We start from the raw sequence: 16,757 nt of genomic DNA on the forward strand, positions 1-16,757 counted from the left end.
CTATAACGTGACAGAAAATATAGAAATCGGAGATTTAGACAAAACAAACTTAGAAGTCTTCAAGTACAGCTTCCTCTCCATTAAATAACCTTCCACACCTCATTAAGTAAAAAAAGCTTAGTATTTGCATGACTTAGTCCGTATCCAACTCTAAAGGGTTTGTCGAGTAAGATAAGTTTGTAATCAGGTCTAGACTGAAGCACGCTAATCACAGTTATACTAATATTTTATGTTATGGATCAAGAAAAGTACATATAAATCTAAGAACAGACTTTTAATCGGTGATGTTCTGTTTCTCATTGTATTTGTTATCAATGTACGGTTTTCAGGTTCGTTAACTTGTATATAAAATGCCTTGTTGTCAAGCATATTGTACAACACACTTCACTGCTGCTTCACAAGCTCAGGGAACATTAGGAAGTAGTAGTGTATTAAGTTCTTGGAGACGACTGGCGTTAAGATAAAGGAACAAGACTACTTAATTCGGTAACAAGTATTCTGTTGGGATTTTTTTGTCTGGCGTGGTACGATCTTAAGAGAACGGTTCGAAGTGATTTGTACCTAAAGAGCAACAGGTTGATATAATTCCTCCCATTTGAACCAACATGATAAAAGAACAAGAGAAAATGAGAAATAAATATACGAACTACATTTTAATTCTAGAAAAATGTAAGACAAGCGTCAAGTAAAGTAAACACATTAATCATCTATATAAACGCAAAATATATGTAGCACCTACATGTAATTTAATTCTATGGTAGAACACAAAACTGTCGACATTCATATTAACAAAAGAAGGAGTAACGAGAGTTCAGTGTTCAATTTTCAAAATTGAACATTGCAGTGTACAATATAGAATAATATTTACACATCATCAAAGTTGTTTAAAATTTAATAAGACACATAATTATTTTGAAAGCAATGCATTTTTATTGTACACAAAGTGGTTTCAAAGTTGTTCAAGAAGTCTATGAAAGTTAAATGAGTTAAACATTTCCTACCACATGAAACAATATCTATGCATACTGTTTTCTACTAACATTTGCCTTCTAATGAATTAGTTACTAGTATCTAACTAAACACGTTACACTTGTGGTGTTTATAACCAATTAAATAAACAATTTATATGAATATAAATCAAAACTCCGGTCACATCTGTTAGTAGAATTCTTCACATACATTCCAGATTTTGTACACAAAAGTGGTATCAACATATTTTTATCTTCATGCATATCAGTATAATATGTCTACAGAATCTTCTTAGAAAATCCAAATGCTACATTGACAACAGATTACTTCCACTGATAAATACAAGCGTTTCATCAACACTACAGCTGTTGCTTTTTTCTGAAAATACAGGTGTTCAGTTGACATACAATTTAAAAGGTGTTCTACGACAATATTCTATATTTTGTCAATTGCTAGTAGACATGTATTCCATCTACAAAAACGGGTACTTCATTTACATATATCGATATTTAATATATAAGTTTCATTACAATACAACTGTGCTAACGCCAAGACAGATGTTCCAATGACAAAGCAGTCGTATCTCCCATACGTTATATTCGACTGCATTTAATAATAATCTTGATCCCTTCACCCGTGATGGCGGACCTGAACGCCTTCATTGTCTCCTCCAGACCAAATATGTGTGTAATAATAGGCTTCACATCCACTTGCCCTAGAACAGAAATTAAAGATATCAACCACATCCACTTACCCTTCAAAAGAAAGAAAACACAGTAATAACGTAATTATGTTCTTGTTCCCGTTTACATTTATGCTAAACCCTGATCTACTAAACTGTCATGGCGATGAATGCTTACGTTGAATCTATTATTTCGTATGGAAATATTCACAGGAATACCAGGAATACCCCAGGAATACCAGGAATACCCCAGGAATACCACAGGAATACCCCAGGAATACCAGGAATACCCCAGGAATACCCCAGGAATACCAGGAATACCACAGGAATACCCCAGGAATACCACATGAATACCAGGAATACCAGGAATACCAGGAATACCACAGGAATACCAGGAATACCAGGAATACCACAGGGATACCAGGAATACCACAGGAATACCAGAAATACCAGGAATACCCCAGGAATACCAGAACATATCTCGAAATAAAAGCATATTGTATTTCAAAGATTAAATAAATATTACTGACAAGCACTCATGTAAAATACCATTCAGCTTTCGATAACACTTCAGTTTAAATTTAACATTTTCTAACATTTACTTAACACATAATGAAGGGGCCTCCATGGCCGAGTGGTTAGAGTCGTTGACTTCAAACCATTTGCCCCTCATCGATGTGGGTTCGAAACCTCATTTGGGGCGTAGAATTCTTCACGTGAGGAAGCCATCCAGCTGGTTTACGGAAGTTCGGTGGTTCTACCCGGGTGCCCGCTCGTGATGAAATAGTGCACGGAGGGGCACCTGGGGTCTTCCTCCACCATTAAAGCTGGAAAGTCGCCATATGACCTAAAATTGTGTCGGTGCGACGTTAAACCCAACAAAATAAATAAATAAATAACACATAATGAAAGAAATGCTAGAATATCCAGGTACAAAATTTGTTTTGTTTTCGCCAGGATTTCATTGGGTGAGCCCTTTTAGCAACTGACATGCTCCACCATATTTACCACCAATCTATTTTTTCTTCTACGAGCTCATGTTTACCTTTAGCAACAGAAAGTTGTCTCTTCAGCCTTGTGTTTTTGTTACTACTACTAAACAATATAAGATAAAGAAGCAGATACGATAGGTTCACACAAAGAGCAACACTGACCTGAAGCGACCATCTCAAGGGCGGTGCTATAACAGTTAGCATAGCCCATCACACCGCGGATGTCAATTTCTCTAACAGCTGCATCCAGTATAGGCAGAGTTATATCAGAAGGTCCTACCCCCACCAGTGCAACACAACCACCAGATCTTGTTGCCTGAAATGAACGAACAAGATATACAAAGGCAGAAACTTCATTTTGAAAAGGCATTTCAAGAAATATCTACACCAGAATGATCAAGATTCCACAAAATCAATATTCTAGGATGCCGATGTCAAAACAAAAATCCCGTCAACTTTTAAATATAAGAACATAAATAATACAGTGTTAAACACAATGTGTTGCACTACATTCTACAGTAAGGTCGGCTCTTTATATATTGTCACTTAATAGATAGATATTCTGGCACAGTATGGGGCTCCGCTACATGCTACAGTAATTTTGGTTCTCATCCCTTACATAGATAGCTGTCGTTGCACACGATTGTGCTCCGTTACATTGTGTAGTAATCTTGACTACATGTATACCACCACTTACATAAATAACTGTCCTTGCACATGATGTTGCTCCGCTACATTCTAACATTCTATAGTTATCTCGGACCTATATCACCACTTAAATAGATAGCTGTCCTTACACATGATGTTACTACGCGACATTCTATAGTTATCTCGACTATACTACCACTTACATAGATAGCTGTCCTTGCACACGATGGTGCTCCGCTACATTCTATAGTTATCTCGGCCCTATACTACAACTTAAATAGATAGCTGTCCTTACACATGATGTTGCTACGCTACATTCTATAGTTATCTCGACTATACTACCACTTACATCGATAGCTGTCCTTGCACATGATGTTGCTCCGCTACATTCTATAGTTATCTCGACTATACTACCACTTACATCGATAGCTGTCCTTGCACATGATGTTGCTCCCCTACATTCTATAGTTATCTCGACTATACTACCACTTATATAGATAGCTGTCCTTGCACACGATGGTGCACCACTACATTCTATAGTTAGCTCGGCCCTATCACCACTTACATAGATAGCTGTCCTTGCACACGATGGTGCACCACTACATTCTATTGTTATCTCGGCCCTTTCACCAAAGTACTGTTCCACCAGCTCGGCAATCTCCTTTGGCTCTTTGTAGTTCACTTTCAGTGCAAAATCTACTCCAAGTTGTTTGGCCATATTAAGTCTCCTTTCATCCAAATCTAGAAAAGATGACGTAAAATACAAGGGCAAAAGTCCAACAGAAACAGTCACATTCAAAGAACGCAGCCGTCCATACCGCACCCCACATGGAAATACATGTATGTGCAACTGTATAGACGCACACTGTAACTGAGTACATGCACACAGTAACACAAACGAATGCATTAATAACAAAGAAGTGACAAACATACACAAAAGCGTACATGAAGAAGGAACGCAGTGGGGCACCGCCTTGAAACGGTCAGTAGCAAAAGCACCACTGGGGAGTTTAAATTAGTTTACTGGCACCAAACCTCACTCTTTAAGCCCACCATGTTCCAATATTACAAGACAGTGTAAATAGAATTGCTACCCGCCAGGTGAATCTCTAACACATGAAACAGTAACCAGATGAATGGGTGGGTCGGTGGTCTAGTGGTAACACACTTGACTGCCAATCCAGAGGTCCGGGGTTCGAATCCCGGTCCAGGAACTGGATATTTCTTAGATGCTCTTGAGTGTCTCCCACCTGACTAAGAGGCCTGTACTGGTTCTTCCCAGGAAAGACGGCAGTAAACATATGAACTCAATGACTTTGAAAAAGACAGAGCACCAAGTGAAACACCATTAAGGACACGACGAAGCAGGACAGGGGACAAATATCAAAACAGCCCGTCCCAAGAGTAAATTGATGGTTACTTAAACACATTTTCACTATTTCAGATATTTCTACAAGCAATAACAATCAAGTTTTGTGACTTTAGAAATGCACTGCCTATATGGTTTCATCGCATTGTTTATGGTCCATCAGATAAAAATAATCTGGAGTGTGATTATATGCTATGGCGTGAACAATTTCGATATCTGGTCTTTTCCTCCATTAGAATACTACAAAAAAATATAATATACATACCTGTAATGCAAACTTTAGCAGCACCACATGCTTTAGCCGTCAGCATAGTAAGTAAGCCTAGTGGTCCTGAAAGAATTACTTGACTAAGTACATTTTAACAAATATACTTTGTGTATTTTTCGACCAAATTGATTTTCTTTTCCTCGGGATTTTTGTTACAATTATACAGGGGTTTCAAAATGCGTGTTCTCATGATAAATATACAATAAGAGCCACGTCTTTAGAGCTTAGACACTGCAATCCCATATCACTGTAAATATGGATGTGTACTTGATTAACATAAACAGCATGTAAAAAATATTGACTACCAGGACGAAGCGAACAAATAAATGAACACAGTTAGGTACCGCCTTGGAGCAGTCACTGCCAAAAACTCCAGTGGGAAGTTGGACCCAGTTTATGGAATACTTAAACTTACTCTTAACCTTCACAATGTTCGAGGGAGTGTATATATATAAAAGTTATTCCTATCACATTCAATGAAGGCATGAGTTTTAAAACACAAAAACATGCCCTTGTAAATTTATATAAAAAGCCAGCCATATGTACTTGATCCCTTTGGAAAAGAGTTATTACTGCATTTTAATTAAAATATAAGGAAAGTAGTGGATGTTGCTATTCCACTCAAAACAGCGCACATACCTGCTCCGCAGATCAGAACTTTACTGCCCAGTTTGACACCAGCCCGACGGCATGCATGAACACCGACGGACAAGGGCTCCAGCAAAGCTCCCTCCTCAGTGCTGACGTGGTCTGGTAACCTAGAGCGAGATGTTTTGAAAAGGTTTAAGGTACGTTTACCATCTAATATTACAGACTGACATATTTTTCAAAAATGATAAGATTTGTTTTAGATCTATTATAAAGCAATGACAGTCTTTCATAAGCATTTTCGTCTTTTATCAAAATCAGAACCGAAATGTAGGATCATGGTGCTCTTTATTACAATATTTTATGTTCTGACAAAGAGCCTCTTGTCTGTTTAAAGGTCCAATACTAAGGAAAGTGAACATTTTAATTTCTTTTAAAAAGCACAGAAACTATTTCATTTTATTGGAAAATGAAAGTTGGTATGTAGAAATTCGAAATAAATCGCAGTATATGTACAATTATTTTTCTATGAAGTATGAAGAAAGTTAAAAAGACCTGGGGGGTCATTCTGTCGATTCATTGAAATTTCAACATAATACACATACATTTCTTTGAGTTCCAAAGACCTTCTGTAAATTTTGACCTGCCAATCTTCATTATTTAGTGTCTTGCAGAAGTCTATGCACTGGCTATGAAAAAAATTGCCAACTCACTTTCCCTTAGTAATGAACCTTTAACCAATTAATCCCTTGTTATTGATTATTCACAGCTCTGTGTAACCATGACCTTTAGCAAAGTGTTAATATCTGCAGACCCGATATTTGGCAATTTACTGACTGAAATCAATTTTCAGTAAAAAGGTCGTTGTGACATTGACCTTTATAAAATTGACACCTTGATATATGTTTTACGTCTCATGACCTCAAATGGTAATGGGCGTCACAGGCAATCATCCTATGACACTTTTTGTTGTATTGCCAAATTGTTTCCAGTAATTTTTCAATCAATATGTCGGTACTGACTTGACCTTTGACCTATTGACCATAGAATCAATAGATTACATATACATTTGTTGTTTAACCTTGGAATGAACGGAATCGCTGTCAAGTTCAAAGTGCATAGTTACCATAGTGATCTAAATGAAGGACAAGGGTCTGTTTATGATAGTTTTAAGTCAAACGATTCCTCCGTTGTTTTGCAAAAGCAAACAGTTAGGTTTAACTTCAAAAATACATATAGGGTGGACTAAATTGTTTTTAAAATTCATTTGTACAAGGAAAACGTATTAGTGGTCCTACTTGTAACAGGATGGAGCAGAATGCACAATGTATCTTGCAAGACTTCCATGTGTTGGGGGAAATCCGCTAAATTTGATTTCCGAACATAAGTTATAGCGTCCACTTTTGCAGTTTTTACATAATTTACATGATATGATTGGCTCCACAGCGACCCTATCTCCTGTAATAGAAAGACAACATTTGTCGTAAAAGAACACAAGTTAGTGCCTGAAAGAAACCGAGAACAATAGTACTGTGATAACAAGCACGGGGGCAAAATCTAAACGCAAAAGTACTATTTAAAACAGTTTTAACCCCAAAAAGCAAAACACATGTAATTATGTAATCAATATGAGGTATGGGATACTTGCCAACTTTGAGGGACGCAACACTTCTGCCCACTTTACTGACTATACCAGAACACTCATGGCCTAGTGTGCAAGGCATCTTCAAAACATTGTCGCCTATTGCCCCCTCCTGCCAGTAGCGGATGTCGGACCCGCAGATACCCACGTGCTGAACACATATCTGTACCTCTGAAATTATATACTGTGGGTAAAGACAAATGTCTTAAAATAATCATTTATGTGGAATTTCTTCTAATTGTTTGCAGATATTCAATTTATTACACTTTCTTCAGTTATAATATACCATTTTTTGTTGAAATCTGAGGGAGACAGCCTATGCATCGATCCTATCTGACTTTTTTCTCTCACTATCTGTCGTCAAAAGGAAGAGCGATTGACTGTCTGCTTTCTTTTTCTTCAGATTGCCAAGGATACCTTATAATATTGCTCATATTCTTTATTGTGGGTGGGGGTTGATGGGGGGAGGTTATTCGGTCAAATTTTGCGGTCACGTTGAATTTCTTCCCCATTTCTAGTTTATTCCATATATATCACACGAAACAAAAAAAAATATAATGAAGGAACATGAGTATTCAAATCGCAAACAATGAAATTATTAAATTGACTTACGGCCCATGCCTGGTTCTGGTATGTCCGAGTCTTCCTACAAATGAATTAAATATACCATATGAATATTAAATTTATTACAATACAGTTTCCCTGTGAGATGTTCTTATATCTTTTACACTAATTGTAGCTTTAATTTTAGCATTCGATATACGTCGCTCGATTGCTTAGGCTTAAAGTCGAAATAAGGTTTGGTTACCTTCTGCCAACTGTATCTTTATTATGGAATTTTATACGTCAAAGACCATTGGCCTCCGTTGCATATATAAACCATATTGTAAGAAAGACATTCTACATTACAAAGGTTACTTTAGCTTGGAAATACACGTACTTATAATTCGGCTGTCTTTGCTGTTTTCAAAAGAGAACACCATTTACTTGTAACTTACTGTTTTCATTAAATTAGCATTTAAAGGCCTAGATTCACTACTATATAAGTGTCCCCCCCCCCCCCCCAAATCCAATATACAACTCCCATCTTATCTGCTGCTTATCAGCGATTATGTAACTGTAACTGATTAGAGGGCAATTAGCACAGCAGGGACCCCAACTAGACCATGAAGATATGTGCAGTGGAGTTGAAACAAATTAATTTTTCTTCAGTGAATGTGGAATGATAATAATATCAATTATTATTTTGATATTATATAGATGATTATAAGTATTACTTTAATGTTATAATAATGATACTAATAATAATAGAAATAATCATAATAATAATTATTATTATTATTGTTATTATTATTATATTACATAAAGGATGATTAAAGATACAGTAATAATATTGAAAATAATAATGATAATAAAACACAAGTATAGTGAAAACTTCAGGAGTTCTTTGTGCTGACAAACAATATTTTTCTAACTGGAAACTGGGTTTCTTGTATTCATGTAATCAACATTATTTGAACTTAAAATTATTGTGTTCCATCTATACTGAATTTTCATTTTCAGTATGTTGCCAAAAGTGACTTTTTTCATGCTTTGCTTTGTAACTTTGAAATGCACATACTGTTTTCAATTTTTAGACAACTGTTATTTACAGTATTCTGCAAGCTTTAGATGAGTGAAAGTCACAATTTTCTGAAATATCACAATTTTCCAGACAGACTTTGAAAAAATAAAAACTTGCATATTTCTTTAAGTAAGTAAGTAAGTTTATCATTATTTCATTATTGTGAAAATAAGTTTCTGATTATCTTATTATTGTGTTTGATCAACAAATATTTTTCTTTACATAGAAATGCCAAAGAAAGAAAAGAAAAAAAAAAGACTAGTATAACTTTAAAAGTTATCAATTGTATATCAATTTAAGATAAATTACATTGTTTCCCCTTCTCGCTAATTGATACACTTGTAAGGTAGACTGACTCTCCAATAAACATTGACCCTTGTTAATTGGAACCGTACTGTGATGGTCATTAGCCCCCAACTGTGCTGGTGAAGACAGAAATCCCTTGGTCCACTGCCAAAATCTAGGCCTTTAAGTTTTTATTCACACACTGGTAATGATATGTAACCATTGTAATAGCACACTACATGTGTAAACTTAATGAAAAGTCTGTAATAAGTTTGACCAGTTTTCTTTATATGTATCAACTGCAACAAGGATCAAGTATACACATGATTATTTTCAAACTTGGATTCAGTGTTGTTGTTGTTGTTGTTATTGTATCTCCTTTGCTTTGAGATCATGCGGTCCGTTAAGCGGAACTCTAGACGCGTGAGTGGTGTTGCACTTCCCATGATCTCTATCAAACTGGTTCTGCTATTAAATTACTTGGCTGTGTTCGTTCTCTTACATATTGTCTTCTTATTATTGTACTCGCGCATTGCATTTCACTTCTTTCTACTTCCCATTGCAACTAACTGGTTACACTGCAGTGGTGACGCAAACACATTAAAGGGCAAACATGTATATTTGATTTGTCTTTAATACATTTAAAGCAACTCGTAACGTTTGGAATTTCCATATGGTATTGAATTAATCATCAAAATTAATCGCAAACAAGTTCTACAAGACGAAAGCCTACTAAACATACGATGAAAATTACTGTCAAAGTTTTTAAGAAAATGTATGTTTGCTTCTGTTATATGCCAATAAATTGATTCCAAACGCTGTTTTTAATGACAGAATAACTTCAAAGCTATTCAATGCCCACATTACGCTAAAATAGTTCATCTATACAGTAGATGTAGAAACTCCTCATCAAAAGTATTTAACTTCACTATCGTGTTTATGTAGAACTAGATTCATAATTAACTGCCATACAGTAACAGATCGTTCGGTAAAACCTTCCAGATTTTAGTGGAATTATACATTTATATACTGTGTTTAGCTATTCATGTATTGTGTATTATTTTATAGCAAATGCATAGTTCTGTTGATTCACATAAACGTATCAACTTTATGTGTAGTTACTAATTGTTTATATTTTCAAATCCGAAATATGGGTTTAGCATACATTTAAGATAAACTATCTCTATATGCTCTCCATTATTGAAGGAAATAAAGAAATCTGTCCAATGTTTGCTTTCTACAAGACCTTGTCAGAATTTAATGCGCCTATATTTAATTAGTGCCAATTTGCTTAAAAAACAACAACGTTTTGTGGACAGACTCAAAGTATGTATTAGCACCATTCGGATATCTCTTGGAAAAAAAAACGAACTTTCTGCATAACTTCGCGCTAGTTTGACATATTTTCACTGTGAAAAATGCGTGTTTGCGAGATAACACTAGATATAACTTAATGTAGAAAAAGTATCTGTAAGAATTTATTACACACCTAAAATTATTTTCCATTGAGTTTCAATGGACCGCGATCGTGCAATATTTTTCCATATTGACGTGGAACGCTTTCATGAATATCGAACGTGGAATGTTTTCTTAACGTTGTAATGGAAAGAATCGCGTGACGTCCATGGCATCCACACGCACGTTGCGACATGTTGATGTCATTTTCGCGGAAAATATTATTGCGCGTCAGTTTGATTTGTTTATTACATTTTCGGAGAAATTCTGTTCGTATTTTTCCTGCCTTTTGTTACAGAACGATTATTTAGACGTAAATTAATTATTTGATAGTGGGTATGTAATTAAAAGGTTATCAACTTTGTATGTGGACATATGCACTCGCTCCTAAAGTCGCGCAATATTACCGCTGCAGAACTCGTGCATATATCCACATACAAAGTTAATAACCTATAAATATTGCATTTCATAGCAACAATTTAATAAAAATAAAATTTGAAATACTTACCAAGCGAATATCACCTTGTTGATACAGAATAGCTTTTAAATTTTTATCTGACATTGTTAAAAGTTAATTCCCTGCAAACTGACTCAAGTCTGTGCTTTGATGTTCGATCTAGTATCTTTAAACCAAGACTGTATTATGATATCAATTCATTTTTGAAACATTTGGTAACAGGATATAATCATCATTTGTAAACTGACTTCCGCTATATTTTGCCTGGACGTTTTTTCCCCTAAAATATCATAAAATGTCAGAATTTACGCATCACACACATACGATTAACGATATACCTGATACTGTCAAAATATAGTTATTTTCGACCTTTTGATACATGTAAAACCAGACCTTCTCGTTGAAATGTGTCATCGGTATGGACGCCCAGACCTTGTCCAACATTTAAATCACTTAGGTTGCAACATCTTTTTATATCTATAAAATTAATGTTTTTACACCTAGCACAAAACAGATTAACAATTATTTGATTCAATTTAATATTGGCAAAACTGAAATGAATCTGTCACCACTAATGACATGTTCTCTTTAACACTGTTAGTTTCATTGTTTCGTACAAAGAAAAAAAAAAGACTTATTTTCTAATAAACGCTTTAACCTTTAAAATGACAGCCGTCATACCTTTCACATGACTGGACCTAATCTGTTGGTATAACAACTCACAATTACCTTTCACAAAAGTTAAAAGATTGCAAATGATTTCATTCAATGCATGCGCCGAAAGAAAAAAAATACCAACCGAGTTTTCGGTAAATTTTCCAAAGCAGGTTTGTAGCTGATATGGAATGTTCTACCAGAACATTCGAAATATACCCAAATATATAGAATATAAATATATACTCAAAATACCCGTTATATTATCTACTATATTGTTTATCCCTTGTATTCTGGATCACGTTATTTTTTAAACAACTGTTCTGGTTTCATAATTTATAACTCGTAACAATGAAATGTAAAATTTTTGTAAAAGATGCAAATTTAAGCCTTACAAAATATAGGCTTGGTAGTCGTAACAATATAGAAGTGTCCTTGGTTTGCCCCAAATACAAAATACCAAGATTCATGCTGATTAGTATGTTTTCAATCACTGTAAAATTATGAAAGTATCAGCATGTCGCAAATGCTAAGAATTAATTAATTTCAATGTAAAACAATACGCCTGAATTTCCGATTTGCTATTGCAGGGTCTAATGATAAGTGAAGCTGTTAAAGAAAACGAAATACTTTGAATGGAAATTTGTAATGCAGTATGAAACAAAAAGGACGTAATTTTAGAATGAAAGAAAACCAATAAGAGTGTTCTGAGATTCTATTTTGTTCTGCAACTTTTTGAGTAAGTCGTGTTGTAACAGATACAGGAGCACTTGGTGCGTCCGCCCATCCGCCGCCATCAAAACATGATGTTGGAGTAATTAGGAAAATGTTCTCACAGTCTCCATATTAAGCTAATATGACTCAGTTACTGTGTAATATTTTAAAGTCTTGGTTTACCAACTAAGATAGGGTTGACTTTCTCAACTTCTGTTATTGCCTAAATATTGATGGTAATGAATATTTTGGTATTAAACAAAAACAAATGTTATATAACGATAGCCTCAAATCTTTAAGACAAAATGACACCTTGGTAGGTGACTTAGACCCAGCTTAAGCAACGTGTCTCAATTTTTTTATATGTTCTTACGACCAATTGTTATATACATTTCAGTCCGGGTTCACAAGTAGATTTTCGATGGACACGTATTTATTCACACGACTGTCTATAAGATAAAGGTGAAAATCTATTGGATCTTCAAAAGCTTTCGACACAGTCGATCACTCGATTCTTCTTATGCTACTCGGCGCAGCCAGTATTGGTGACTATCTCAGGGTGGTTTAACTCGTACATTTTTCTTACTGGTGCGTCTGGTACATACCCAGCTGATATAATTTGCCCATTTGGCGTCCCACAATGTACCATCCTAGGACCTCTGTTCGTGATTTATGTCAATGATACATGCAAGCTGTTAATTGTTAAAAGATCATAGCTTTTTGCAATACTGGATCAAAACTTACCCTTTGACGTCACGGCGAATCGTTAGTGTTACAAAAAGTTAATCAACGCCTAGGTTAAAGACACACTAATGATTGATGGGATGCCTTGCTTTAACATCATTTGTCTCCACATTTCCAAGAAAACAAATGCTATGTTGCATACCAACGTGGAGGGGAAAGATTAATCAATAATATTTCAATACGATTTATATATCAAGATTCTGTTAAGATAACAAAATATGTAAAACTCTGTTATCTTAGATAGATTTAACTCTCTGATCAATATTTTGAATGAGCCAAACTGTTATTCCTATAAACTACCAAAGTGTCACCATGTCAGAAAACAAGAGGGCTATGAAGCCCCTGTATCGCTCACCTGACCTACTGACCTAAAGGTGATCAAGATTAACATTCTGACCAAGTTTCATTAAGATATAATCAAAAATGTGGCCTCTAGAGTGTTAACTAGCTTTTCCTTTGATTTGACCTGGTGACCTAGTTTTTGACCCCACATGACCCAGGTTCGAATATGACCTTAAGATTATCAAGGTTAACATTCTGACCAAGTTTCATTAAGATATGATCATAAATGTGGTCTCTAGAGTGTTAACTAGCTTTTCCTTTGATTTGAACTGGTGACCTAGTTTTTGACCCCACATGACCCAGGTTCAAATCTGACCTTAAGATTATCAAGGTTAACATTCTGATCAAGTTTCATGAAGGTACAGTCATAAATGTGACCTCTAGAGTGTTAACAAGGATTTCCTTTGATTAGACCTAGTGACCTAGTTTTTGACCCCACCTGACCCAAATTTAAACTTGACCTAAATATTATCAACATTAACATTCTGACCATATTTCATTAAGATACAGTCATAAATGTGTCTTATACGGAGTTAACTAGCTTTTCCTTTGATTTGACTTGGTGACCTACTTTTTGGCCCCATCTGACCCAGATTTAAAGTTGACCTAAAGATCATCAAGATTAACATTCTGACCAAGTTTCATTTAGATATGGTCATAAATGTGGCCTCTTAAGTGCTAACTAACTTTTCCTTTGATTTGACCCAGTGACCTAGTTTTTGACCCCACATTACCCAGATTCGAGCTTGACCTAAAGATCATCAAGATTAATATTCTGACTAAGTTTTATGAAAATAAAGTAATAAATGTGGCCTCAAGAGTGTTAACAAGCTTCTCCTTTGATTTGACCAAGTGACCTAGTTTTTGACCCCACCTGACCCAGATTTGACCTAATGATCATCAAGATTAACGTTCTGACCAAGTTTCATTAAGATATGGTCATAAATGTGACCTCTAGAGTGTTAATTAGCTTTTCCTTTGGTTTTACCTGGTGACCTTGTTTTTGACCCTACATTACCCAGATTCAAAATAAACCTAAAGATCATCAAGATTAACATACCGACCAAGTTTCATGAAGATACAGACATAAATGTGGCCTCTACAGCTACAGTGTTAACAAGCTTTTCCTTTGATCTGACCTGGTGACCTAGTTTTTGACCCCAGATGACCCAATATCGAACTTGTCCAAGATTTTATTGAGAGTAACATTCTGACCAAGTTTCATAAAAATTGGGCCAAAACTGTGACCTCTAGGGTGTTAACAAGTTTTTCCTTTGGTTTGACTTGGTGACCTAGTTTTTTAACCCAGATGACCCAATATTAAACTCGTCCAAGACTTTATTGAGAGTAACATTCTGACCAAGTTTCATTAAGATTGGGCCAAAATTGTGACCTCTATAGTTTTAACAGTCAAATTGTTGATGACGGAAGGACTGACGATGGACGACGGACACAGGGCGATCACAAAAGCTCACCTAGAGCTAAAAAGAGTTGCACACAAATCAATTTTATTTTGAGTAATTGTTTCCTTCCATGCTGCATTAAAAGTGATATAGGCCTAATTCAAGAACTGGTGAACTTATTACAAAACTGTGAGTCTGTGATACAGACAATATTCATGCAATTTCCTTCATCATTAAAGAAATTGGATCGCTTCAAATAATTCAATAAGTTGTGAATGTCTGTTTGAGAAAACGAAGAAAATGTATTTTATGAACTGCATCATTAGGCCTCTCCTTATGAAAGACTGAAGTTCTTTTTTTTCTGCAAACAAACCAGACTGCTTCATGCTAAGTTAATTGGTTGTCAGTTCGAACATTATTCACACTTATTTACAAATAATAATCCCATTAATGCTTCAATTCTAAGCTGATGGTTGGATAAATACCATGACAAATTTATAGCCTGGTTGTTAATCAGAAAGGTGTTATTGTACGAAAACACTTGTCAGATGTTAACTGTTCATCAGTTAATTCGTCAAATAAAGGTGTTTTATTTGAATTACAAAGTTTTGGCATCTGACAGAAGACTGTATGATGAATCTATATAAATAGAAACGTAAAATGATCAAAAACTGCCAGTTCACTTCTTAGTGAGTTGACTATATGGAATAACGTTTTATTTCCAAGGATTGGGCTCCCTCGTAAAGGATAAGGTGGAGTTGAAAAGGTGCTTTTGATATCCATAAGGCAAATGGATTTGAACAAAATATTTAATAAAAATCTACTTTACAGAACCTCTTAATGGATTGTCTCCCTTATATATAATAAAATCTGTAAAAAGATCCTTTGGACGCAAAGAATGCCACCAAGAATAATAGCAGACTTTAATTCAGTCCGTTCATGAGAGGTAATAAAACATGCAACACCTCTCATTTAGGCAAGACAATATCACTTTTTAACATAATCTTTTAATCAGAGAGACATAAGAGGTCATCCATAGCCCACATTGAAATGTTTTGCATTATGGACCGTTCTTGTTACTTAAACCTTCAATGCACCCTAGCCACGATGAAAGAACTAACAAAGACCCATCATGAAACTGCAAGATACCTGTGAATTCTGGGCACATTTTTTTCTTTGAATTTGGTTGTCCACGGTCCAGCAGCGACTTCTCTTAATTTTCATGAAATCTCTGCTGGTAAAACATGCACATTTCTCACCAAAAATACACCATTCCATATAATCTTGGTCACAAATCTTGGATTAGATCTTTTTCAAATATATTCCACCAACAAGAGACCACTTAGCATGGTAAATATGCCCCTTGGTGTTTACCCATAGTATACATTTTAAAACCAATCAGATACATTATGACTTACTTCAACCTGACCTAAATCAGTTAGATATTTTCTAGAAGAAATTGAGTTTCTATTAATTCTGTGCTTTTGCTGAGTTCATTTTTTCTTCACCAGTATATCCTGTTTACCCACTGAACAGCCTTCATAATAATTTAAGAATTTATATGCAAATTAAAACATTCTCTAAGTTCTCCAGTTATTGACGGACAGACAGAGTTACTGATGGACAGACAGAATGCCGGACGGACAGACTGACCAACAGATGGACAGACAGGGCAAAAACAAGATGTCTCCGCCGGTGGGGGGACGAGGGGGACAAGGAGACATACATATGGCAATCTTGACATAATCAGGGGACATAACTCTCTCCCATTTTCAAATTTGTACAAGACTTTGTGAGTACATGTCCTTCACAGCTGCTGAAGACTTTGCTTCTTACAATTATCAAGGTAAATTACAAACTAAAAATAACTCTTGTGTTATTTGAGCAATCTCTCGTGTTATTTGAGCAATCTTGCCTATTA

The 16,757-nt window shown here is 35.3% G+C and overlaps 1 protein-coding gene across 1 annotated transcript; it reads right to left on the minus strand.

Moving 5' to 3' along the window:
- Window positions 1-1,516: 1,516 nt before the first annotated feature.
- On the minus strand, window positions 1,517-11,175 carry LOC123565637 (sorbitol dehydrogenase-like). The gene is made up of 9 exons (XM_045359488.2): window positions 11,031-11,175; window positions 7,771-7,804; window positions 7,165-7,329; window positions 6,815-6,974; window positions 5,568-5,686; window positions 4,926-4,991; window positions 3,857-4,032; window positions 2,806-2,959; window positions 1,517-1,684 (listed from the first exon to the last, which is right to left on the minus strand). Exons 1-9 carry the CDS (start codon window positions 11,082-11,084, stop codon window positions 1,563-1,565), a joined length of 1,050 nt encoding a protein of 349 aa, XP_045215423.1. The 5' UTR covers window positions 11,085-11,175; the 3' UTR covers window positions 1,517-1,562.
- Window positions 11,176-16,757: the final 5,582 nt, after the last annotated feature.

The sequence above is a fragment of the Mercenaria mercenaria genome, chromosome 8 (genome assembly GCF_021730395.1).
Source record: "Mercenaria mercenaria strain notata chromosome 8, MADL_Memer_1, whole genome shotgun sequence".
Lineage (NCBI taxonomy): Eukaryota > Metazoa > Mollusca > Bivalvia > Venerida > Veneridae > Mercenaria > Mercenaria mercenaria.

Excerpts from the sequence above, each read along its gene's own strand:
- LOC123565637 (XM_045359488.2), bottom strand. The coding sequence starts at position 11,084 with ATGTCAGATAAAAATTTAAAAGCTATTCTGTATCAACAAGGTGATATT. Across the intron at positions 7,805-11,030 it reads AACAAGGTGATATTCGCTTG|GAAGACTCGGACATACCAGA; the intron begins GTAAGTATTTCA and ends ATTCATTTGTAG. Across the intron at positions 4,033-4,925 it reads TGCTAAAGTTTGCATTACAG|ATTTGGATGAAAGGAGACTT; the intron begins GTATGTATATTA and ends CATCTTTTCTAG.